The 27,461-nt window shown below is 43.5% G+C and overlaps 1 protein-coding gene across 1 annotated transcript in view; it reads right to left on the bottom strand.

Moving 5' to 3' along the window:
- Positions 1 to 27,461, bottom strand: part of dph1 (diphthamide biosynthesis 1) — a 49,790-nt gene that overhangs the window by 5,544 nt on the left and 16,785 nt on the right. Inside the window, exons 4-9 of the mRNA XM_030777739.1 lie at positions 17,201 to 17,322; positions 10,558 to 10,712; positions 9,245 to 9,366; positions 6,290 to 6,358; positions 5,944 to 6,100; positions 4,211 to 4,311 (exon numbers count right to left, since the gene is read on the bottom strand). Of these exons, the coding sequence (XP_030633599.1) occupies positions 4,211 to 4,311; positions 5,944 to 6,100; positions 6,290 to 6,358; positions 9,245 to 9,366; positions 10,558 to 10,712; positions 17,201 to 17,322 (726 nt within the window). The remainder of the gene's footprint in view (positions 1 to 4,210; positions 4,312 to 5,943; positions 6,101 to 6,289; positions 6,359 to 9,244; positions 9,367 to 10,557; positions 10,713 to 17,200; positions 17,323 to 27,461) is intronic.

The following is a 27,461-nucleotide window of genomic DNA, read 5'->3' as shown; positions in this document are numbered from 1 at the left end:
CCAGGCTTATATCATCATTACTTGAACTGCAGAATTGATTAGGACTTCACCTACAACACTCACCCCCCTCCATCCCCACTCCGTCCTCTCTCTCTCTCTCTCTCTCTCTCTCTTTTATATATATATTCCTGCCATTCTTTTATATATATATTCCTCCCATCCTGGCCGAAGCGTGACATCTAATTTCTGAGAGCTCATATATTTGTTCAATTTTTTGTCTTCAATATTTTTTGCGCTCCTTAAACATACATTATTATTCAGAAGTCTAATTTGAGCAGGGTTGAGTCAACCCTCGCAGTACCAAATTTAAAAAAAAAAAAAAAAAAGAAAGAACGACAGAAAGAAAGAAACAGGCTTTGTTTAGCCCCGAGAACACAGATGAACTGTTCATACAGTAACAAGGGGCTGACCTAAACAACGTTAGCACCGCTACTCCAATCAGACCGTTGAGCACATTTTGTGCTAGGTTGTGAATAGTTTTGTCAAAACTGCTGGAAGAAGGGTTCTGCCATCTCTCAAAGCTGCGTAGGTGAGGGTATGGGAGTGGAGGGAGGGGGCGCGCAGAGGAGAGAAAAGGGATGAGGGACATGGAGGGGTTGAGGCATGAGGAGGGGGGGGGGGGGGGGGGGGGGGGTTGATAAGAATCGGCTAATATTAACCCTGGGTCTAATGGGGGTCTGTGTGATACCCCCAAAAGCCTGGAGTCAGCAGATGCTAGGAAGGCCCTTAGTCTCCACACGCCAAATGCAATTCAATTTACAGTCATATCACCGCCTGTATCTGTCCATCCGCCGGGGAAAGGGAAAAAGAGAGAGAATGAGAGATAGAGAGAGAGAGAGTCTTTGGAGCCAGCCCTGCAGGGAGCATGTGCACACTCATTTATCTCACTCTTTCTTTGTGTAAGGTAGACATGCACACGGCCGTAGCTCTCTCCCGTCTCCTCCCTGCTTTAACAGGCGTTCGCACAGGGGCAAGGGAGGAGAAGGGGGCACCAGAAAAGGTGGAGAGGATGTAATGACGGCTTTCTTTCACGCGGTCTGAAGAGGCCCATCAGCGTGTAAATACAGGCGCTGATGAGAAGCTCTCTCTCCAGCTGATCTCCGCGTGGAGCGACGAACCGCGTGAAAGAGTGCACAACCCAGGACAAGGCTTCATTTGAAAGACTCTAATTGAACGAGAGAAAGGAGGAGAAAAAGACCGCTACGTAAGGTCTGAGGTGACCACGGGGGGTTCGGCTAGCAATCGTGGAAGAAGGGGTGGAAAAAAAAAACTCTAACCCCGTGGCGTTAGCTATTGGATACATGGATATATACTGGATTTTAATTACATGCTCAACCTCTTGACGTACAATAGTGCAATTAACCTTTGGGGTGCTGCAGGAAATTAGCTTAAAGCCTCTATAAGATCACAAAGTCAATAGAGACGTGTAATTATACTGCAAACCATTGGGTTAAACAACGTGCCTGTGTTTGTGGGTGGACACGTCGAATGGAAAGCATCCACTTGAGTTAGAGAGAGAGAGAGAGAGAGAGAGAGAGAGAGAGAGAGAAAGCGTGAGAGAGGGAGAGAGGGTGTGTGTGTGTTTGATACAGTGAGGTTGAATTTTATGATATTTTAAAGGGCTTGGTTGATTTGTGACGCAGTTAAAGTAAGTGTGTGTGTGTATGTGTCTGTGTGTGTAAACTAAAAGACACACAACAGCCCAACAGCCCGGGGCTGAGGGACAACAGTGATTATGCTCTTTAAAGTGCTTTCTGACAGGGTTTGTCTGTGCAAATATATGCAGACACTGTGCAGGCCAGTTTACTCTCTCTCTCTCTCTGCCACTGCACTGACTGTATTAACACTTGTGAAGATCCATGTTCATGATAAAGTAACACAGCTATACCTTCAGTAGAAGCAGGGTCAATGATTAAACAAAACCTCCTCCCAAATCAAAGTTCCTCCTGGTACCAAGAGCTTAATCTGACCTCTTCTGGTGCGTTTTTCTTCTCCTGTGGTAATTTTTTTTGGAACAGAATGATCAATAGTTGGAGAGTAACACTGAGGTAACTAAGTCCCCCACCGCCCCAGAATTCCTTATTCTCTCTCCTGGGGTGATCCTCCATCACATAGCTTCTTTACAGTCAGAAGAGCTGTAGCCCAAAACCAGTCTGCCATTCCATTCCCAGTCTCCCAGTCCTCCAGTCCTCCTAGTCAAAACCAGTCCACCATTCCATTCCCAGTCTCCCAGTCCTCCAGTCCTTCAGTTTCCCGGCCGTCCTAGTCAAAACCAGTCTGCCATTCCATTCCCAGTCTCCCAGTCCTCCAGTCCTCCTAGTCAAAACCAGTCTACCATTCCATTCCCAGTCTCCCAGTCCTCCAGTCCAGGCACACATGCCCTATTACTGGGGAACTTTAGAAACTCTCTCAGATAAAATCCACTGAACTTCCAACACTCTTTTTAAAATCACTAAAATGTAGCAGGACATGGCTAATGTTATAATTACAAACTCAATTTCGTTCCTCACTAGTTACTTCTGCTAGCAGACCAATTTCGATAACAGTTTCAAATTTAAATGAGGCAACAAGTTCATCTTAAGTTGCTACATTTGCAAAGTAATAAAAGATATCAATTAAGTTTTTGTGATTCTACGGGCTTTTCGCTGAAACTTTCCATACTGCAGACTGCGACTGGAGATAAGTCTCGCTGTCTTGACACGTCATATCTGTCCTGCCCGTCTTTTATCATACGGTCAATTTGATCGCTGTGACCAAATGAAGTATCTGATTAGAGTGGACACATTGTTAAGATCCCCCCCCCCCCCCCCCCCCTTGTCTCTCTCTCTCCCCCTCTCTCTTTCACACTCACACACCCAACTTCCTTTCTGACATCATTCATCCCGGTCCTGCGGACAGCGTATGCTAATCAGCGACCCCGACAGTGTAGCCACAGCGGCCTCTTCAAATGACTCCTCAATTCTGTCTTCTCCCTCTCCTGAGGAATCTGTCTCCGCTCTGATGACTTCAGTCTCACAACAGTGACACAGCAGGTTTTCACGGGAGGGGTGTCAGCACTGTCGGTCTGTGTGTGTGTGTGTTTGTGTGTGTGTGTGTGCGTGTGTATGCGTGCGTGTGCGTTCACATGGTGTTCAGATTACGTAAGTGAAGTGGCTTGGAGAGGAACGAAATAAAACCGGTCAATGACCTTGTTTTTTGGGGGGTTTTTCCCTCTTTCCACCTTTTTTAATCTCAATGATCTTCGCTTTTCTCCGAACCCCTCTCACCCCATCCCGCTGCTACACTCCTTCTGCTCTCAGACCTTCTGTTTCTCTCTCTCTCTCTTTCAACCACTTCTCCATCTTCAGAGCGCACTGGCGGTAGTCATTAGGACTTAGTGAAAGGCCAGACAGCAGGAGAGCAGGAGACTGTGTCAGAGACCAGCTCCATGGCTGTGGACCTAAAAAAAAATCCCCTCATGTCCTCCTTGCCAAGCAGTCAAAGAAAGCCAGAAATGGGAATCTCTTTCAACAGAGACAGTGTGTAGGAGTACCTTTCAGTTTTTTCACTGAGATCCTATAATGATTCTCACCCACAGGGCCACTATTGAAAGAACTGTATCCATAGCTTCCATAGCTAATATATTACCGTGTGTCACCCGGGCTGGAAGCTAAGACCGTAACCAATTAATCTGGCTTTTATATCAATGATGTCTCAGTGTATTTATATTCCAAAGCTGTGTCGCACACAAAACCGTCCACGTTAAATTATTGTAGAAGAATATGAATTTAGTGACTGAAAACAGAGCCTTGTAAATTGGTTCTTATGTAGACTTGGTGAAGATTTAAGACTGATCCATTGGTGCTAGTGAATGGAAATAAGTTTGATATGATAATCTGAGAATGGTCCATTTTTTTAATGTTTATGTAATCATTTTTGCCAAAATATATTGGCAAAAATATTCACACCGGCACTGACTGATCTTGCAACCCACACAAAGGAAACAGGAAAAAAGCACTAATCTGAAACAGAGACGTTCATATTTCTCCCTCTCTCTCTCTTTCCTCTGCTTCTCCTCAGGGTACACTCAAGCTAAGCTTTATGTATGCCTTGTTTTTGAAAACCGCTGAGTTTTTTTCCCCTTCTCTCCTTCCCCACACAAAAGCCTTTTAATAGCAGGTGAGTGTTGCCATGTGTGTAGCATGCTGAATGAGTGGAGCTGCTGACTCACACGTCCACGTCTGTCATCAGGGCCAGCTTACTGGGGAATATCTCAGACAACAGGACTCGACTGAAGGACCTGCCCAGAGACTCCAGCCTGGACTCCAGGTGCTAGAGAAAGAAAGAGAGAGAGAGACACACAGACAGACAGACAGAGAGAGTAAGAGGGAGAGACAGATGTCAATGACCACACAGCTTTGAAAAGTCTCTGCTCACCTTCACACACACACAGACCATGATGTTCTCTCTCATATACAAACATACACACATCCCAACATGACACATCCTACCTCAACACACTCATGGAGGGAGTTCTTGAGAGTGCTTGGCTTTAGTGTTGTGATACTTCACTCACGCACTTAGTCATGAGCGTTGCTAATAATGAGGCTCCCAGTCACCCCACAGACAGAGAGAGAGAGAGAGAGAGAGAGAGAGAGAGAGAGAGAGAGAGAAACACAACAACCTCCAAAAGAGATCAATGGACAGCAACAGTTCAGGAAGATAAAGGCTGTACTGACACACTCTCCAATCCCCCTTTGAAGTATGAAGCCCACTGGACCACAAATATTACCAGTGAAAATCTCTCCAGATCAGTGAGGGAGAAGAGAGGGAGAGAGAGAAAGAGAGAGAGAGAGAGAGAGAGAGAGAGAAAGAGAGAGAAAGAGAGAGAGAGGGAGCTAGGTGAATGGCTGGCTTCAAAGAACCTGGAATTCAGCCAAAAAGAAAAGTTGATTCCACACTTTCTTTCGCAGAGTCTCAAGGCGAGATTAAGGGACATCTCCTTGACCTGCGAAAGGTCACATGTATATCCTTTTTTTGTTGTTTTGTTTGTTTAAAAGTCGACCATACTAAACGAGCAGGCCGTGTATTTTTGTTTACAGACCTCGGTCGCGTGTCACTGACCATCAGTGGCAATATCAAACAGACATACCCTGTGATCGAACAAAGCCTTGCTTCTTATCGGTTTTAAATGTTAAAGAGACCAAAAAAAAATCTGTCTGGAGCTAATGCCAGTTTACAGATGCTTTCTGAGAAACAGCATTTTTTTCAAGGAGTAAAGAGAAAGTGTAGATATCCCAGGAGAATGGGATAGAGGCAGAGAGAGAGTGAGAAAGAGAGAAAGTCATAGTGTGCATTGGCTTAAAAATCTCATTTGACAGCAAAATAGGAGCTGTTGAAAAAATCTCCATATCTGCTGCTCTCCTTCTCTCTGCATACCAATTAACAGGAGATGATACACAGAGGAGAGGGTGTGTGTGCGTGCGTGTGTGTGTGTGAGAGAGAGAGAGAGAAAGAGAAAGAGCGCACGCTAGAGAGAGAAGAAAATGAAAAAAGCCAAAACAAAGTCAAACACAATACATGAGAGAAAAACAAAAATGAGCAGATCAAACGCGGCAGAGAACAAAGGGAGAAATGTGGAGCGAGGGAGAGCGGGGTGGGGCTATTGGAGGAAAGAGGACAAAGGTTGTAGTACCAGGATAGATCGATTAAGCACATTCCCAATTCAGCCAAACGCCAAAGGCTATAGGGACTCAAGTGACAGAGAGAGAGAGAGAGAGAGAGAGAGAGAGAGTGAGAGAATGCATGTGTGTGTGTGTGTGTATACAGGTGGTTGGTCGAAAAGTGATCTCAGACAGGTGAGAATATGTAGCAGGAATCTTTCAGTGATTGAACAAACAGAAAGCATTCAAACTCATCCCAATATTAATTATGCTGTAAACCATTACAAGACATCCTCCTCACCTCCAGGATTTTGGGGCTGCCCTGCCGGCCCAGTGTCCCCAGGATGAGGCCCCAGTGCTGGGCTGAACGAGCCTTCTCTATGGCCTGCCGTCTGTTGGCCCTCATGGCCTCGTGGTCGTAGTATTCCCTGGAGAAGACTTTACTGTACGGATCATACCTTTAGACATTCACAAAAAAAAAAAAAAAAAAAACAGATCAGTGTTCATTCAACTACCATCTGCTTAAGAGTCATATCAAAGTCATGGCTTGACCCCAAGAGAATAAATCATAATGCTACAGCCAATAGGAAAGGAGAACAGAAGAGAAATGATTGGTTTAAAAAGTCAGCAAAAGATCAGTGTTTTACCTGTAAGCCGGTATGTCTGGATTAGCAATCATAATGGATTCCAGGTGAAATCTTCCATCTCCAAGATAACTACACACACACACACACACACGTGTTAAATAGGAGGACATATAGAGGCTGCAGATGTCTGTAGATGTGACTGTGATATGTTTCTCTCTCTCTCTCTCCATTTAAAGGCTCCAGCCCTAATGGAGCAGCCGATCCTGGCCCCCACACACATCCTGAGACCTGACCCAGAGTCGACCCCTGATTGACTACTCCACTCAGAGACAATTACCCAAGAGGCTCTAACTGCATGGCTATGGTCTGCAGTTAGAGTTCAGCTATAGACACACACACGTGTTCTCTCTCTCCCTCACCCTCACTCAGGCACTTGCTTTCGCCTTAACACATTCTCTTTCTCTTACCCCCCCACACACACACACACACGCACGCACGCACACACAAGCGCGCGCACACACGCACAGAGATTATCCTCAGCGGAGATGACCGAGGAGAAAAGTGCCAGCGGTAAGGGGAGGGTTCACTTACAGTGGCAGACCGCTGGGCTTCCTCAGGGAGCAAAGACACAGTTAAACCTGTTAATTAGCCTTGCCTTTATGGAACAGAACAGAACAGAACATTGCGTGGGTGGGGATCCTGCTGGACCCCCACAGAGGAAAGGCTAACCAAGCCCTGCCCTGCCCCAGTCTCTCTCACTCACTCACGCGCGCGCGCACACACACACACACACCGAAGGCTGGAAGGGGAAGATTCATGCTGCGTATGGCAGCCTGGGAGAACAAAGCTATATTGCTCTGCTATATTGATGACATTGGCGCAGCACTTACTCTTGTCAATTTCAAATTAACTTTTACCACGTTAGCGATAGCCCTGCCGCTACACGGCAAATGATAGACTGTGCTGAGAAAACTATATTTTACCAGGCTTAGCTTAAATAGCCTTATATTTCTCCCATATATTGCAATGTATTTTAAAGAGACGGGTTCTTTTACACCGAAGTGCTAACGCGAGCACTAAATGCTATAAGCTGTTATGACGAATGAGTGAGGCAACCCTATAGTGCACCACTTCACGTTTGGCGGCCAACTTCTGATTAACCAAATTGATAAATTTCTTAAATGCGACAGTCGCATAAGGGCCGCTAAATAAGGAATGAGACAATTTGCCGTTCTTAAAACCAGTTTCCAAACAAGTTCTGGTCATTGAGAAGCACTTCTGTTCATTATAATAATGAGACGATCGCCCTTTTCTTTCTTTCTTTCTTTCTTTCTTCTTCTTTTTTAAAAAGCTCCGACATTACGCCGTGGCTAATGAAGTTGAAAGACATTCTTCATTTTATAACCCATACAAGAAAATTCCGGAGCAATGGCAGCTGAATACAGATAAAGGAATGTGACGATACCTCCTGTGGACCCTCTCAATTATTAAGAACAATGCCGTAGTCTGCTCTGGCGTTCACCCGATCATTAATCTAAAGTCCCTGTGCATATTATATCTACTATGAGATAGTAAGTCACAATTTTAGCTTTAATTAGCAGCTAAATGTATGGCTATAGTTCCATTTTTATCGCATTCATAATTTAGTAACTGGAGGCAAAGGTTTTTTTAATTTACCACCCTAGAAGGAGGCTATAGATTTGGAAAACTGTTATTTAATAGATGTCGTTGTGAGGGGAGAGCAGCTGTAGATTTGTAGCGGACCTGTGTTCGTATGCCGGGTGGAATGTATTTTTTTGAACACGGAGCAGGCGCTGCCGTACCAACGACTGATGAAAACGCGGACGGCTAATTCTCCGGCACGACAATCAATTCCACATCCATGCTCTCCCCTCACACACACACACATCAAAGCCACTTCATTTTGGATTAGTTAGCGACATTTACCCCACCAACACCCACCCACACACACACACACACACACACGGGAGTGCACACTCACCAGGGACTGAGCTGACGTTTTTTCTCCTAATCTAAGCATTCTAATCCCACTGGGCCTGTCCCGTAGAGCTGGGCTCAGAGTCGTCAGGCCAGAGACTCCATCCCACCATTACATGAGTACAGGCCTTAATAAGAGCATGGCTGTCATATGGCATCACACTCAAAGCCATGGACCTGACACAGCATGCAACTCAAAAGCATCTTCCGATACTTAAAAGTGCTGGCCTCTGTGTGTGTGTGTGTGTGTGCGTGTGTAGGCACAGAGTACATTTAGTCTGCACGCTTTCTAACACTATTCCCCCAGGTCATGCTAAATATCAACTGGAATAAGACCATTTATATTGTGTATGTGTGAAGGGGTGTGTGTGTGTGAGAGAGAGAGTGTGTGCGTGTGTTTGTGTGTGAGAGAAAGAGGGAGAGAGAGAGTGTATTCGCGTGTAGGTTTGTTTTGCTGGACTTCTGATGCACACACAGTCATAAAAGTCCTAACCCTTAAATGTCTCATCTCTCCTCTCATGGTCAGTCAGTCATGGCAGCTTTACCCACAGCCTCTGGCACCTTCACAATGTGGAGGACATTTGCCGCAGGAACCTGCAGCAAGTTTGTGTGTGTGTGTGTGTGTGTGTGTGTATTGCCCCTATCCATCCAAACGGTTTGAGACCAAAACTGTTTAAAGTCTGCAGGACACAAAGTCTGAATGCCCTTTTTGGTTAAGGAAAAAACATTCGCTAACCAAACACAGAAATCCTATTTGTTTTGTTGTTGTTTTTGCTTTTTTTCCTAAGCATTATTTCTGAATGAGTAACTTTACAAGTGCTCAAAAAGAACACTCTGGAACCAATGGAGACAGTGTACCTTAAAGGCTTCTCTTTTACAGTTTCCTTGGCACAGGGACCATGTTATTCCCCAGGACACTGGATGTCATGTTGTAGATCATCCTACAACTGACGCTAGTTAGGCTTTGTAACGATTTCTCTAACGGTGCGATAAACGGAGTGAAGGAGTGATACACACATGATTGCGTCGACGTGCTTCTCTAGCCGGGGTGAGGTACAGCCCAGAATCTCTCCCGGGGAGAGGGGCCGACACTGGGGCACCAGCACCTCATAATCGGGCTTCAGCGCAGAACTGGCTGCCTGGGGGTGAAAGCAGAAAGAACAGGGCAGGAGGGATCAAAAAAGAGAAAGGAAAGGAAGGACAGAAAAACATACACACATTTTTGGGAAAGATGTCGTGATTCTGAAACTTGTGGGGTTTATTTTTGAGTATTTAAGTGTGACAATACCTCTTGTTTGACGGAAAGCGGAAATTTTCTGGAACTTGTCATGAGAATGCTTTGTAGCCTTTTTTGTTAGTACGAGCTGCTTGACTTGTGTTACTACTAGACTTAAAACAATGATGAAATCTTCTCTAAAATGTGGAATGACAGTAAAAACAAAAACACAAAACAAAAAACAACCTCAAAAAAAGAAACACACAAAGAGAAAGACAGACGAGGACAAAGAGAGAATCATCCAAGATTTCGTTCACACCCACATTCTATCATTTCAAACAACACAAAAACAGACAAACCGTTGCCAAACAATTAAGGCTAGAGAGAGAATATGCTCAGCACTGGAGGCGGGAAACTAATTTGAAGTCCTTTCAGTTGGGGGAGAGGAGGGAATATCTCCTGACCTCCTGCACCCACCTTGGGTGCCCTGAACAAGCCTACACAGTATGTGAGGGGGACGAGGAAACTGTACCAAACATTAAACACAAACACATACACACACAAACACACACATAACTTCACACACACAAACAGGAACACAAACACAAACGCTCACACACATGAACACTCATACAAACACACACACACATACACACACACAGAATAAAATAATATTCCTAAATAAAGTGGGATCACTGGGTATGCGTATATCTGTGAGGTGTGAGATGGAGTTCCTGGTACAGGCACAGGGAAGGTGAGTGAGGTAGGACTGCAGGTAGAGTGGAGCATCCATGACTTACATAAGACCCCAGACTCATAGCTTCTTCCTCCTCCTACTCCTCCTCTCTTACATTGAAAATAACCTCTCCTACCTCACACACACTCCCCACACAAATCCTAACAGGTCTGACATATACCTGCATGCACACACATACACACACACACGTGCATAAACACACACATGAATTTAGCTGCCAGCGGTCTTCTAGCTGAGAGTGTATGAAATTGAAATGAGAAAGAGAGAGAAAGAGAGAGAGATAGATAGAGAGAGAAGAAGTGATGCTGAGGAGACGTGTCTGCTATGAGAAAGTAGATTTGGAGGTCAAAAGGTCACCTGCAGTGCAGCCACAAACTGGATGGTGCTGACGAGAGCGAGGGATCGGCCAGGGGGGAAGTTGAAGCGAAGTGTGTCCAGGAAGTGAGGGATGTCAATCTGAATGTCCACAAAAACATAAAGCATCTTGATCCCAGCCGTGGAGTCAATAGGGACTGCACAGAGAGAGAGAGAGTGTGTGGATGAGAGAGAGACAGAAAGAGAGAGTGTGTGTGTTTGTGTGAAGGAAGGAGAGAGACAGAAAGAGAGAATGTGTGTGTGTGTGTGTGTGTGTGTGTGAGAGAGAGAGCGAGAGAGAGAAAGAGAGAGCGAGTGTGTGTGAGAGAAGGAGAGAGTGAATGAGAGACAGAAAAAGAAAGGCAGAAAGAGGGACATTAAATAAATCAAGTTCTAATAAATCAATATTCTAATTTCATAACTTGTAGAGGTGGCAGATTTACATACATGTAAATGGAGAAAGCAAACATTACACTTAATCAATCCATACATGTCCACAATTAAAATGGGGAAAGGTGGGGAAGAAACAGGTTTCTCATTAAAAAGTAAGAGACAAATTTAAAAAAAAAAAAACCTTTATGTACTTGAAACTATATCATACATACTCAACAAGAACCCACAATTATTACAGAAAGACTGAACACAGACACAAAATTACTTTTAATCCTATTCATTTCACAGGCCATTGAAGATGCAGTAGAGCTGACTGTGCAAGAGAGAGGGAGTGAGGGAGAGAGGGGGGAGAGAGAGGGAGAGAGAGAGGGGGAGAGAGAGATAGAGAGAGAGGATGGGTGTGTAGTTCTTTCTCTTTTGTCATTTAGAGTTGATCATCATAATTACAGTTTTCTCACATTACTCATGTCTTCAAGAAGTCTAACACAATGGCCATTTTGCTGCTGCTTTAAAAACAGGGAGATTTGATAGTTACAGACCTGTCTACGTGTGGTGAACCATTTGACTGGCAGAAGTATGGTGAAAAAAGAAAAAGAAAGGAGATGACAAAAGAGGGTAAGAGAAAGGGACAGGAAGAGAAACAGGAAAAGAGAGACAGAGAGAGAGAGAGAGGATATACCACTGCTGGTAATTCGGGAATTCTATGGAAAGAAAATATATATATACATAAGGAAGGAAAGGGGAGAAAGAGGCAGAAGACATAGGAGAGGGATAAAGGAAAAGTCGCACTGTCAATTAGCTGGTAAAGACAGTGATAAATGGAGAAGGAGATGAGGAGAGAAGGATGTAGAAAGAGGGAGGAACTGAAAGGAGACTTTGAAGACATAGCGTTAAAAAACTGCACAATGTTGAGGAGCAAAAAAAAAAAAGATTACAGAGCAGGAGAGGTGTGTGTGTCTGTGTGTCTATATCTTCACACTGGATCAGAGAGAACAAGCTGCTACCATTTGCTTACAGCTGCCAAGAAACAAAAGCAAAAAAAGGGAGGGGGGGAGAACCCCTGAAGTGGAATCGATCCACTCTCTCATCCAATTAGCACAGCAGTCCGAGAGCACTTAGTCAGTGCAATTACAGACACTGTCAATGGACAGCACACATTCATTCTTTCTCTCTCTCTCTCTGACACATACGAGCACACATACGCACACACAGGCACATACACAGTTACAACTCCAAGTGATGTTACTCAGTGTGGAACCTCATAAAGTCAGTGAAAATGAAAGATGACAGGAGGTGATAGGTGGGAAAAAAGAGAACTGATGGGGGTGGGGGGGCATATAGATAGACAGACAGAGAGAGAGAGAGAGAGAGAGAGAGAACATGTCTCGGTATGTCATTCAGAGAGGAGTCTCTTTAATCTCACCCAGGTGCCTGACGCGCCTATTTTTGTTGCTTATCATACGTCATTTCCACAACATCTTATAGTACATTGTCCTGTCAGTCATGTTTATCTGCAATATGCTTTCACAGCATTACACAGAGAGCCACTACCATGGCGAACAACCAATAATTCTCTCAGATATGGCCCTCATATCTGCTTTTCAACATGTCACACTGTCTTAATGTCTGTTTAAACATCATTATCTCTCTTTCAGTTTTACTATAACTGTAGATAAACCATCTTAACAGGAAGACAAAAGTAACAGCACATCATATTTGCGTTTTTCATGTCTCCTTAAAGCACTTTCTGACAGTAACATTTAAACAGAAGTAAATTCATATGGACATAGGAAATAAGATGAAAAGAGGCAACGTTACACAAATATAATTACACAAACATTTAACAATTTTTTTAGAAAAAAAAGTCAAAGGCAAACAAAAAGTCTCATTAATATAAGACCAAGGACATCACAAACAAAAAGCTAATATGAAATGTCTTTCACAGAAAACAGAAAAAAACTGACTGTACTTCTTTAATAGTGATGAAGCCGTGCGTTCCAAGGACTGGATCTACTACCTTTAGAGGCTGAGACTATTAGGACATGCCTCTCCAGAGTTCTAGCAACTCAGAAATATATTTCGAGGGAAGATGATTTCAAATCTTTAAAAGAACTCTTTGCTGTTGAATTTTGAACTAGCAGGACATAAAATAGAGCTCATACAGGAAACAGAAAGTTACAATAGTTGAAGTGAGTCACAGTGAAATTAAAAAAAAAAAAAGACCTAATCTTTGCTATCCATTTTTCAAGTGGTGGAAACACGATTAAACAGCTCTATCTAAAAGCAAAAATGACCTAAAGGTTTCAAGAGAAAGGTTTAACAGTATATCTGAGAGAACCAAGTTTAGAAGAGATGAGCTCAGGCTAGTGCTAAGGACTGACAATTAAAACTTCACTCTTATCATTGTTCAAGTACAGAAAAGTTTTGGGCCGTCCGACAATTTTCCACTGAGGCAGTTATGAGGAGTTGCTAGCCTGCCCCATACGCTAACTTTGCTTGACAAGTGTGTCAGCTGCAAGGAAATGAAAGAAAATATTGTTTTGTGTGATATAGCCAGAGGTAGAAAATAAATGAATACAAACAAAACCGGACCCAAAATAGACCCCTGAGGGACACCAGATATAATGGGGGCAGGGGAGGACAGAACCTCATCAAAGCAAAATGAGAACTATCTAGAGATAGGACTGAAACCAGTTAGAGGCGCTGCTCCCTAATACCCACCCAGTCACTAAGGCAGCCAGTAGTTATAGAATGATTTACAGTTTTAAAAAGCAGCTCGAAGATCTAAAAGAACTGAGACAGAGCAAGCACCTGGTTTTGCATTTAAAGGAGCTGGTTAGTTACTGACAGTAAAGCAGTACCTTTGCCACTTCCTTAGCGAAAACCTGACAGAAATTTCACAAACAGGTTATTTGTATTCATGAAAGCCACTGAGCACTTTGACATTACTTTCTCAAGAAACATTAATAGAAATGGCAATTTGGAGATTGACCAAAAACTATTAAAGGTGACAGGGTCAAGATCAGGTTTCTTCAAAACAGGATCAACCGAAGCACCTCTGGAATACTAAGGAACAGAGGTATTCTCTGGAGAGCCATTAATGATGGCGAGTGTATCAGGGTTGACAGTTTCAGTCACCTCCGTAAGTAATCTGGAGAGAAGAGTATCTGTACTGTCGCTAGAAGTCCTCATGCGTGTCTCTGTATCCAGAGGATCTACAGTGGATCCAAGCTTAAAGGAAAAAAAGGCTAAACTCACCCATCACACACTAAATAAGATTTTCACCCAGTCTAGGTGAAGACATCTCAGCTTACTTAACAGATAAAGACATGGACTTGCCACAAAAGTCCTGAAGAATCCTGAATTCATCTGCATTTGGAAGAGGTTCTGACAATAATGTCAACAGCATTAAAAAATGCATTCTCTGATCGGGCAAATTTCCAGAAATGTACTTTGAAAAGTAGTGTGTTTTTGCCTCTTTTACTGCTCTATTAAATTGAAGCATGAGATCCATCAAGAGACTGTAATGAATGTTTAATTTGGAAACTCTCCATTTCTGTTCCGCCTTTCTCCACTCCCTTTTTAAGGAACATATAATCTCTGATCGAATCAGTGTCCTGCGGAGACTCTTTCATCTTGTTTTTATAGGAGCGAGTCTGTCCAGCTTGGACAGGCATAATTCATTTAAGTTTTTCATCAAGTTGTCAGTCTACTATCTGGACAGTCACTGCTTAGTCACCCAAAAAGACTGATGGAATTTCTACAAGCATACATCAGTTCACAAAAAAAAAAGAAAAAGAGCAAACAGTATATTTCTGTGCCTGACGGCTAGACAAATCCATAAATCACATATTATACTCAAGTGATCAGAAACAATATGTTTTGTAACTACCTTGTTCAAATTTAAGCCAAAAAGACAGAAAAGATCAAGAGAAAGTCAAGAAAATGAGTGGGACCAGCAACACATGGTACAATATTGTTAAAAATGAACGGATGCTAGTACAGACAACTGCCAAGCTGCAATTTTTTCCTTTCGAAAGGCCTGTCATTTTTATTAAGAGTCACGACTAAAAAAAGGACACAGGTCTAGATAAAACAGAGGTCGGCTTGAAAACATGAAGTGTGCCAACTAAGGCCTCAGATTTTAAACCCTCAGATTTTTGAATTTGGCTAAGGTAGTGTCAGTGTCTTCCACCAAATTTGGTGCCCCTGGTCTGGGCATGTAGGGAGAGGAGCACGTAGGTTGGAGGGAAAGGTCAAAAACAATCTCTGGTGCTTCCTTTTTCCTGTGTTCTCCACAGGACCTAGTGCTAAAGCGAAGAGGTTTGTAAAATGTTCCATTCCAGCTTGGCCCTATAAAAAAAAACGTGATACAAATGGTTCTTGAATTCAAAGCGCTCGGAAGGAGCCATAATAATACATTTCAGTTTATAATCGAGTCTACTGCAAAAAGTCTTCCCCTGGAACAGTCGTAAAATGTTCCAGGGGACTCACATTTTTCACTGTTTTTTGCTGATGGCTTTTCTTGTCGGAGTTTCTAAAGAGTTGATGTATGTTACAAAGGACCGCGGTTCGCCCCTTGGGGAGTTTTACTGTTAAGTCGTGGTAAAATAAATGACCGAAAGAAAATAAATTACAAAAACAAGTTCAATAGATCATAAAATAAATGTTTAAAACTGTTTAAATCCACTAACAGACATAAATATAACAATGAAAAAGCACTATAACAGAATCGAATGGTACAAACGGAGAAAACGAGCATCTGTCACCACAAATGTGAGTCTGTCACCTGATAATGGGCTTGCTTAGGTTGGATTTTCAACTAACCTCTGTGAAACGGCTGGTTGTATTGTGCTGCACAGCTCCTTAGATCATTTAACAACATGACAACAGACCCATGTGACAGTCAGTTATGATGTGGAGTGTTACCTTGTAAAGTTTTGCACCGGTTTGAACTGAGCCCCCAGAACCAAGAATGCTTGTTAGCCGAAGTCTGGAGTAAGTTTAGTTCCAGAAAACCGTATTTTGTCATTTGCTTGAGTCTTTGCTCCATTAGCATTAAGCTATATGTTAAATGTTACAAGAGTTACTGTTACATATGAATGTGCAGACTTACATAGATACGCCATGAATTGCATATGTGAACTAAAATACATTATTTACAGATTACATAAATACATTAAAATATATTATTCACATACACACATATACATGTGGAAGTCAATTCATTAATCAGTCAGTGAATGTTAAACGGTGCATTTGTGTGTGTGTGTGTGTGTGTGTTGGCAGGAAAAGGAGCTGCCAGAAGGCACTGCTCTCTTGCATTAACATTCTCTTGGTCAGTTCTGGTATTTGGGTGAGGTGAGGTTGTTCTGCCAAGGAAAATATCGGAATTATCGATTTAACATTTCCTCTCTGTGTGTGTTGCAGAACAGAAGGACAATATGTATGTGTGTGTGTGCGTGCGGGCGTGCATGTGTGTGAGTGGTGGGGGTGGGATTGTCTCCAAATCCAGCTAAGGCTTATCAAAGCGTGACCTTAACGCATGTTCTCCAGTTGATCTTGTGAGAAAATGTGCCACTATACCTGCTAAAGGTTGGCTGACCCCTCCCCCCACCCCAACTTGCCTGGCCCTCAATGGTCCGCACACTGAGCTACTGGACAGCTCAGCCACACACTCAATGCAGAGAAATTTACAGTCTGCAGACTCCAGTCCTTCACCAGGCTCCACTGCCCCATGGTTTGAGTTTTCTCTGACTGCCTTAAGGGCCTTACATGGAAGGGACTTCATTCAGTAATGAGTTTGACTTGAATGAACTCAGAGATGGAGAGCGAGAAGGGTAGGTGACAGATAAATGTGTCATATTTTATCTTAGTCTTAACAAACAGATTATGTTTGTTGCAAGCAGTAAAAGTAAGCTTCTATGATGTGTGACGGTTTAAGAACTGGCATGTATGAAAACAGACAGCGTTTGAGTACATGTGGGGAAGCTGTCCAAACATCTGTGTGTGACTGCGAGTGTGTATTGCCGGTCATTATTAAGCATTTGTGTTAATTATGGTAATTATCAGCTAGCTTGGGTGCAAATAGAGTGTATGTGTGTGTGTGTGAGTGTACATTGGTCATGACTAAGCATTTGTGTTAATTACAGTAATTGTTAATTACTTTGTGTAGGAACATGTCACACACGTGTGTGTGTGTGTGTGTGTGCAAGAGAGAGAGAGAGAGAGAGAAAGAGAGAGAGAGACTCACTGAGGCAGCTGTGTCCATAGTGGACCATGAAGTCCGCTCCCAAGGCTCTGGCAGTGAAATCGTCCACACAGCAGGCCCCGTACGTAACGTCTCCCATGACGAGTGTGTCAGCCTCCGTGAACCTGCCGAAACACGCATACACACACACAGCCTGCTTAATCAATAAAACAACACCTCTCTTCCCAGCTACTGTCTGAACGTCAATACATAACACCTATATTACACTCACACACACACACACACACACCACACCCACTCACGCACGCGCACACACACACAGACGCCCGCACACACAAACAGACTCTGATCACTTCTGTGATAAAACACACACTGTCTTTCCAGCCCAACAGAAGCCCACTCTTCCTGATAAACCAAATCATAGCACAGCCTAAAGGTAGAGGGATGCTAACGCTACAGCCGTTAACTCCACAGTCATTAGATCAGATCTCAGTGACTCTTCACAGGCCGAGACAGAGCTAAGCTGTTGATGGAGAGAAGACAGTACATTTACTGACCCCAAAAGGCAAGCATAGGACTGGAAGTGTCATAGTTTTCAACAGTACTTACAAAGAAGAGTGGCTAAAAACAGCAGCCAAAGTTTTCCCTCAGAGCTACAAAAAAAAGTGTAGCTAAAGGCAAACTGCCTTTATCTCAGTTGAGTAACAAAACTGAAGCTTTCTGTGAACTACAAGACATTTGGGAGACTCCACAAGACATTCAGAGAGGATTCTAAAAAACCCAAACACATCAAAAACTAAATTCAAGACAGCATTCAAATCATTTACATGTTGCTAGTAGAAGCATCGTTTGATGCTTGACAGATACTTAATGGTATTACAACCCTCAGACCGTTATTGGAGCTAAATTCTCACTCCAAAGGCTAAGGAACATAAAGACAGAAACATTTCTGTCATGAGTGCAGATACTGCATAGCACTTCCAGACATATGACTTAGAGTGGGCTCATTGAACATTCCTCGGTAGATGTGTGTATATATATGTATGTGTGTGTGTGTGTGTGTGTGTTTGTTTGATCACGCAGGGGCCCTTAGCTATTAACACTTTAAACTGAGGACGCTGAGATGAAGGACCCTGGTAGCCAAACGACAGTGAGGTGTAAACACAGGCGGTGAGTAAAAAAGGAGAGAATGTGTGAGATCCATCAGAGTGAGGAGCTGTAGGGCGGTTTGTTGTCTGTCTGAGACCCGATGCATTGAGGACACGTTTTATTAATAGAACACACACACACACGCACACGCACATACACAGATAGCTGTTTTGCACCTCCATCTGACACGTCTGGCCAATAACTCAACAACGTTCTACACACACAGACACCCCATTTGGCTGCACGCTTACACACACCTTTGTCTCTCTCTCTCTGGTTAGGTCATGTCCCCTGCACTGTGTACACCATTGTCTCATTTCTCCACTCTTCTTGCTCAATGCTCTAGTTCTCTCTCTCACTCTCTCTCTCCTTAGCCTTGTGTCCTTCTCTGTGTGCCCTCCTCTGACTCTGCCCTCTCTTCCTGTCTCTATCTGGCTGTACCACACCTTCTTTATCTACAATATTCTCATAATCTTCCTGTCTGTACAATGCTCTCTCTTTCTCTCTCTCAGCAGATCTCTCTGCCTGTTTCTGCCATTCTTTCTCTCTCTATATTAATCTACCAGCCTTTGACATGTTCACTCTAGTTGTTTGTCTGCTACTGCCCTGTTCTCTCTGTCTGTCTCTCTCTCTTCAGGGTCATTCATTCTCTCTGTGCCAATCTCACTGCTCTTTTCTTTTTTCTCCCTCCACTTGTCTCTCTGTTTTAACGCTGCCCTTTTCTTTCTGTCTGCCATCTCTCTCTCTCCCTCTGAGCTATGCAACTGTTCAGCTAGACATTTTTCTGCATATGCTATTGGCATTCTTATGAAAATATAATGCCCCCCCGACCCGTCCGTAGTTATTCTCCTGTGAAATACGTGGCAGCCCAGCTGAGCCTCGTACCGTTGAAGGAGACAGATGAGAACTCATCTGGTAAATAAATATTTGCTTTGGTAGATTTGATTCGCTTATCCTTGCTCTCACCAACGTCCTACTTCTTCTGTAAGTTTGCTCTGTGTGTGTGTGTGTGTGTGTCTGACACCGGGGAGATCGTCTTAAAAGACTCAATGCCGTTAAGCATGACCGTTACACAATCGATTGAGGTAATACTGAGAGATGCTCGAGGAGACATTAGCTCTAGCAATACTGAGGACGAGCAACGACCACATTTGCGCAGTGTCTGCAAATAAATAAATAAATAAATAAAACTACACAGTGATTGCTATGTCTAATCCCTAAAATAACGTGAACGTTCTTCGTATTTTACTCAAAATATCCGATTAACGATTCACGGTCCAAGTAGCCTAGCGAACTATATTAGCATTAGTCTAAAAGTCAGATTAATCTGGTTCGTAAGAGATAGGGCTGGGTACCTGGGACCGGTGGTGTAATTACAGCTAAGAGTGCGACTTAATCCGTTCAACTCCCCGCAGGTCTACAGCCTCAGAGCATATGAGAGTTCATCTCGTGTTTACAGTAAGGGGAGCCTCTGGCTTCGCTCCGCTAAGCGTTGGGCCCAAATACACTCACTCTCTTTCTCTCTCTAACTCTCTCTCTCTCATTCTCTCTTCCTCTGTCTCTCTCGTTATCTGGCTCCTCGGCGGAAACATCAGAGACGAAATGTCATTAAGATGCGATTAAGATGGTGAAAAAGCCTGTGATCTCAATAGCAGCGCACGTTAATTAGTATTTCTTTAGCAGCCAGCTCGAGCGCCAAACACGACGACTGTGCTCACATGCACAGGCACGCCATGCATGATTTTGGGAGAGACGCTTACAAACGCTATCCTGTGAGTATGGTGCTCACTCCATGCTCCGTGTGCCGTGCACGCACAAACGGTGTGCAGTGCTGCACCGGAGCTGCAGTGGCCACTGAGTTAGATCTATCACCGTTCGTCAACATGATCTTTTTTCACGTGCAGGATGGGGCTGAGTTCTCTGTCACAGTCTCAGCGCGTGACTTCGGGCTGTTGTGTGTACGTGTCTGTTTGTGTGTGCGAGAAAGAGAGAGAGGGAGAGAAACCGCATACATTTCAAGCTGTTTCCTTCGTCTCACAGAGATGAAATCTTTGCTTGCGTTTGACAGGGGTTTTCATCAAAGCGCAGCATGGGAGATGAGGGCTCAAAGCCTCCAGTGTTTGTGAACGCATCAGAGAAACCAAAATTGACGGACTGCAGGTATTCAATCACAGCAGCTTTGTACCAAATCGTGTAACAGGTCCTACACCACGTTGAGTTAAAACTGACGTTAATGTGGCAGTTAACGCAAACACAATTGTCATTCCTGATATCTTGAAAGTGTGCTGATTGGGGAAATGAAGCGCAAATTTTATGCATAACTCCATCAAAATATCAAAACTTCATACATCGCAATGTAATGTAACGTAACGTAAAATATAATGTAATCAGTTTAGTTATCGAAAAAATTGAACACTAGAAATCATTTTATCTAGGTCCAGTGTAACAGACTATAGCGCGCACACACACACACACACACACACACACACAGACTGAGGAAGGTACACACTATGTCAGTTTGACAGTCAGAGCTGAGGACACTGGGCCTTGGGCAATTCAACATTGTGCTCTCTACTGTGTCTCAATAAAATATATATATATATGTGTGTGTGTGTGTTTCACAGCACAACTGTCTCTGTGCTCAGTTAACTCAAAGACTAATATTAGATCGGTGACAAGAGCCTCCAGTCAGAGACATGTCCCCCTGTACCCAGCCTCTCTGGCTTTCCCACTTCTGTCAAACCCTTAAACCCTCCAAACCACTTAAAAATAGCAAAGCCCACGTTAACAGGAGGAGAAAATCAGGTTAGACCTTTCTCTCTGTTTTGAGCAACGTATCAAAAACAACAACACATTAGCCTTCCATAAAGCAACACATAAAGTCTTAAGTCTCGGAATATCAGCCGTTTAGTTGTAATAAAAGTCTATTGCTGTCAAGGTGATTTATGAAAGGCAAAAATATTCTAATCTCCCAGCTGTGCACCAGCACGTACTGATGTCTCATTGAAACTGTGAATGTGTGTGTGAGTGTGTCTGTGTCTGTGCGTGTGCCTGTGTGAAAGAGACACACATTTAGAGAGCACTCCTATTCTGGTGAAAAATCCAACAGAAGCCTATTTCAGCTCAGGCTTTTTTACTTCTCCTAAGACCAGTCGTAGCCCCCACAGGGAGATTTCTACTGCCATGTCTGGTCCAATCACCCCAATGTTTACCAAACCTCATTAATCAGGGGATCGGGGGCGCTATCAGGAAACAACTACCGAAGACTCCTGTGTCCCACGGCCCTCCCTTACGAATCTATCCCACCACAAAACTCACATTGTGGGTTTGGAGGTTATTTGGAGGTGTTGCAATTGTGCAAGACTTCTCTAATGAGCACTACCTGAAGCAGAGGGCTAATAAGAAACAAGACTTTCTTTCTTTCTTTTTTTTTTCAGAGGGGTGAGTGTGTGAATTTAACAATAGCCAGGCTCACACTGACCTGATGGAAGAACCACAGGTGCTGAGACAGACCAACATAATGACTTTTTTTTTTTTTAAATCATATGGAACTGGATCCCGGTTGGTTCTGTGATGTGTGGTTACTGCAACGTGATTCTAACTAGTTCTATAGCTTGCAGAAGCCATCACAACATTCCAGTTTATTATCGTATTATAAGTATTTTAAAAGATAGCAACCTGTGTTTTCGGTTGTTCAAATCCCTGTCAACACACACACACACATGCACACACCAGGCTCACTAAACTCCATGCATCACTCACGGCACACACCAAATCAAGTTAGAGGTGTGAAATATTTAGCCTGTGCACCTGCTGATGGATCATATTTCATTTCATTCCATTTCAGTTGCAAGGCTGCCATCCGTCCTGTGGCTCTGAGACAGGCCCCTGCCGGGGAACCGGAGAGAGAGAGAAAATATTGCCAGCGAGGAAGAGGCACTTCCCTGGATATCAGGGCAAACTCCGCAAAGAGAAATCCTCATTATTTCCTCTTTAAGGGAATTGAGTTAAAGGAGAGAGCAAGAGAGACAGAGGGAGAGAGAGTGAGTGAGTGAGTGAGAGGGAGAGAGAAGGGGAAAAGAGAGGAAAGATGGATCAGAGCAAAATGAAAGTCTGTGAAGAGAGCATCAGAAATGGCGATGATGGGGAGATGAAACAAGGAATGGAAACGAGAGAGAGATGTGTCGGAAAAAAGGGCAAAAAAAGAAGGACTGAACGACAGAAAGAGAGAGAGGGGTGAAGAGAGAAATAGAATTCTAGAGTAAGAGACAAGTCCTGATAGCAGCGCTGTGTGTGTGTCTGTGTGTGTGTGTGGTATGTGTGTATTGAGTAGATGAGCTGGTCCCTCTAGGGTTTGAAAAAAATAACAAATCTGATATCTGTAATCTGCTTTGCACACAGAGAACAGAGAAAATACCCTGACAAAATACTTTGCGACTCCAAAAAAAAAAAAAAAAAAAAAAACCACCAAAAAAAGAAGAGGAGCACAATGTTAGAGGATTAAAAAGCTCTCAACTTCCTTGTTTCTCTTTCACACCATCTCCCATTTTCTCTCATCCCAGAGTCTTAAACATTCTCATGTCTGTGTCTCTCACAACAGAAGATGAGGGAACAGAAGAAAAGAGAAAAAAAAACAAAAAACAAGCATATGGAAATGAAATTGTAAACTCTGCTGTCACTGAACGCGTGATAGCGATAAGTCAGGTAAACACGGCCGTGTGCGAGGACCATGGCGTGATTGTGGGACAGATGTTTTCTCTAATACCATTAGATAATCCCTAAACTCCCTCCAGAACCAGATCATTACCGTTGGTTCGGCTTTGGTGAGTCTTGTCTGTTTGCCCTTGCATGTGGTCAGCCTCCGGTGGCTACAGCTACTATGTAAATCTCTGCCTTTACTCCGCTCTTTTTTCCCCCCAGAGTGGGAGATGCAGTTCTGAAGAAAAAAAAAAAAAGGGGGGGGGGGGGGGGGGGGGAAGAGAAAAAGAAAACCGAACCTGCTGCGGTCAGAGAGATTCGTATGTTGATGTGACATACGCGGAGGAGCTCAGGGCGGTCGTGGACCCGTCGTCACGACAAAGTAGTGGTGACGTTATTTTTCTTTTTACTTTGTATAGTTAGGGTTTTAACTCTGCTCAAACTTAAGTGGCGAAGAGGCAGTGGTACAGATATGGGGCCACGGACCTGTTGGATTCTACAAAGGTTTGTGTCAAACAAATAGGGCAAATGGGGTCGTGAGTTAAAGACCCCGGATTTAACCCCCCCCCCCCCAAGTGGAGCTGGATAGAGTCTCTGGTCCGTGTCGGTAACCCTCTCACTGCCCTGATTCTGTCAACAGGAACGAGGCCCCTGACAGAAATCGGTTAGCTCCAAAGTAATTCAGTGACAGTCAGGCCTAAGTAATGTAATGGAAGTGTGCTTCCCTTCAACATGAAAAATCATAAAGACACCTTAAAGGCTAAACACATAACACATCTTCCAGAGCTGTTTAAATACATACTTTCAAAAGTCCACTCACTGTCTCCGCCTCCTTCTATGTTGGCTTTCTCTCTCAAATCTATCGTTTCCTCTCTGTTCTTGTCCGTCTTCTTTATCACACAAATCTCCTCATCTTTTTATACAGACTTACTCCATTTTGCTCATTCCTTCACCTTGAATGGCTTTCATGCTTTTTCTAATTTGTCACTCCTTCAGTCAAACATCATTGTCTTAGCCACATCCAAATACCTAAGTCTTATCTCAGACCATATCAACAGATCTGTTATCCAAATGTACACTTTTGTTTTCCCTCTTTTTTTTCTTTCACTACCTTGTGCTAATGCTTGACACAAACGAAGGTCGTCCACTCCTCTAACTGCATCTTTTTTACTCTGTTTTGAAAGCACAATAATTAACCCACAGAGGATAGTTTCACTGAAAGAATGCTTGTGATTAGCTCTCACATCTTCTCAAATCCAGAAAATCGTCCACTTGAACCAGGGGGCTTTCCATTCAACTTGCTTAAAAGGATATCCTCACCGGCTTGTTGTGATGTAAACAACATGTGTTTGTACATTTCTCTCTTTCATACTGAACAAGTCTCAAACTGTGCGTGGAACAATGCTCCTAAATGGAGTGGAGGGAGGGAGTGGTGTAATTTTAAAAATGTTTTTCATTGACCAGAAAACTCACCCGGGCACCAAACCTTTCGCCTCTGAAAACATCTTGGTCCACAGTTTAAAAGGAAGACATCTTAAAGTTCATCAGACAAATTTATCAGGAGACGACGAAGTTTCCTTCTTTCATATCAGATTAAGTGAGAAATTGTATGCATGTCCATGATGTACCCCATGTTCCTCTGTAACCATTCACGTCAAGGTTTATTAGTAGGTATTCAATGGATTGGACCCTTTCAAGCCACTTCAGTGAGAGTCAGGGTAAGAGATAAAGAACCCAAGTGTTTTTGAATGTTACCTTGACAACCCTACCTTACAAGAATTGATACTTTCAAATGATACCAGCTAACTTAAATTCAAGATATGTAAACCAGGTCTGTGTTTTGAATGATGCTGTTGGGAGTATGTAGTTTAATCAAAGCAGAGTTGTTTAAACAGCAGAGAGTTAAAGATCACTGGGACTGAAATCCCAGAAGCCTTTTCTCGTAAGGTGACAGCACACCAGAATGCACCAGCATCAAAATGCTTCTTAGATATGTAAGGTCTGAACAAGGAAGACATAAGTCTCCAACTGTCCCAGTGATACGGTGATGGAATCAGTCGGGGCTTTGTTTTTGTTCGTTTTTTTTTGTTTTTGTTATATTTGGAATGAAATAAGACAATGTAAAGTTTAGAAATGAAGAGTTTTGTCTGAGGCCATGTTCACCAAGAAAGGAAACATGAGGAAAAAAACAAAATAATGCAAATGATGATATTACAATATGTATATATGATAATATATACACATGTCATATCTATCACGATAAGGGTGGAAAGTTTCTGAATAGAAAGTACCTCTCCGTCTGCGTGAAAGTGATGAACAGAACCTGACTATATTTCATGTGACTGAGTGACCGTGGAAACTTCCGTTAGAACAAAAATACAATTTTTCATTATTAGCTACTAAGCCCTTCTCACCTGAAACGGGCCGGTCTGCACATCAGCAACCTTGAGGGAAAGACACGGAGCCTGGGCTATGCCTCCCTCCCGATTCCCCCCCCCCTTTTTTTTTTCTTATCGCACAAACACACAGTTCTGCAGAGGAGTGAATATGTCCGTTTTACGATCTCATAAATAATCGATATGGACTGGGAGGCTGCCGGCTTTGCTGGAGAGCTGGACTCTCTGTGTAATTAGCTGGTTCTCATGAATTGTCTTTCTAACGATAACAGTAATATTTCACTTTACAAGTAAACATTAAGCCCCATAATGGAGAGAGAGAGAAAAAGAGAGAGAGAGAAAGAAAGAGAGTTAGGGCTGAAAGAGAAGCAAGACGCGGTTTACCAGACTCTACTGAGACTGGAATAATAACTGAACTGACCAATGGTCAGTATTCAGCACGAATTCCTGAAACATTCTATATGTCTTCAAGGTCTTGACCTTGAGAGACGTTTAGGAACAGAGTGTTCTAGAACATTCCATAAGCATCAGCATCATCCCTGGCTGCAATGATGAGTTTAAACGCGTCGTCTTGAATGCAATTCCTGTTTAAACTGTTTTTTCTCTTTTTTTTCCTACTCCCCTCCGCTGTTGCTTTTCATTGATTGTTTTTTATTTAGACACCTGTTTGCTGCCAAAACAATAGGGGAACAGACTGCACATCTGTTTTTTGACAAAGTTTTACCTGCAAAGTGTAAACACCACAGACATTGTTAGGGGAACCCCCCCCCCCCCCCCCCCCCCAATTTTGTCTATATTAAGCAAATTCCCATTGTGGTTATGAAACACCTGGAGATTGTGGTAAACTGGGAGTGACAAAGGTAAAGTTAACGGACTGAGCAAAGTTATGAGTTGGTTTTTTTTTTCTCTTTTTTACACACCTCCTGTTTTCGGCCCTGCTGTTGACGTGTGAGTCTTGCAGTTGATCTTAAAATAGCTCTGACACTTTATCACCCTGAGGGACAGGACCGCATCATCTCCGTCCTGCCGAAACACCTCTCTCTCAGGACGTGGCACAGTAGCTAGCTCTTCTGAATCGGACCTGCTGTCCGATTCATTCCCACCGTCTCTCTGAATGGACCTTATAGTAATAGAATCACAGTTATCTGCTGACGTGACTGGGGTCGCTAGGGTGGCCTCTCACTTATTAAAAGTTGAGATAAGAGTTTGAGGGAACGTGCGACATCCTTTATGATGTGAAAGGGATGTTAGCACACGTGAAAACGAACAAAAGCAACCGGGGATTAACGTGAGACAGAAATACTGCGGCCAGTCAAGGGTCATATAATTGGTCTGGGACACTTGAGAAATTTATGCAGAAATTCAGGGTTTTGGTAAGTTGAGTGAGAAAAAAAAAAAAAGATTGCAGTATTCATACGACTGATTTCAGTATGCGCCCCTCGCACGTCAGCTATTTCTCTGACGATTGGGTTGGAACAGCAGATGCTGTGACTTGGTGGGCTGGTTCTGGTCCCGTCACCACACGCACGCATGCACACGCACACACACGCACACACACACACACACAGAGCATCACTCCGGGCACGTAGATAGCTGAGGAAGAGCTAATTAGTCAGACAGCAGCACACAGTGCTCCCAGAAGCTGTAGGTTTGTGTTTCTCTCTTTCTGCCCAGTGTGAGATTCTTATGTAAGAACTGAGGACAGACGGCTGAGACACACACAAACACACACACATACAGAGACACACAGACATCTGCACCCCGGCTCCTGCTACCTACAGCTCAGCTGTGAGAATGTGAGTAGAGAGGAGATGCGTGAGCCCCAAAGAGAAGTTTCCACGGTGACCGGGCTGACATTTACCCCAGGGGTCCGTGGGCCGGCGCCGGCACCAGCACCGATGATTCAAAAAACCTGGCCACTATAACAGAAGGCTTCGCACAGAGGCAACAAAGCTCTTACTTGGACTTGGCTGTATCTGAGCGAGATTATGTGGGCATGTGCACAGGGCACAGGGCAGTGATGGTGCGGATAAACACACAGGACCGCATACCTGTCCTTC

Source organism: Chanos chanos, chromosome 6 (genome assembly GCF_902362185.1).
Source record: "Chanos chanos chromosome 6, fChaCha1.1, whole genome shotgun sequence".
NCBI lineage: Eukaryota > Metazoa > Chordata > Actinopteri > Gonorynchiformes > Chanidae > Chanos > Chanos chanos.
This window is presented reverse-complemented; position numbering and strand designations above follow the sequence as displayed.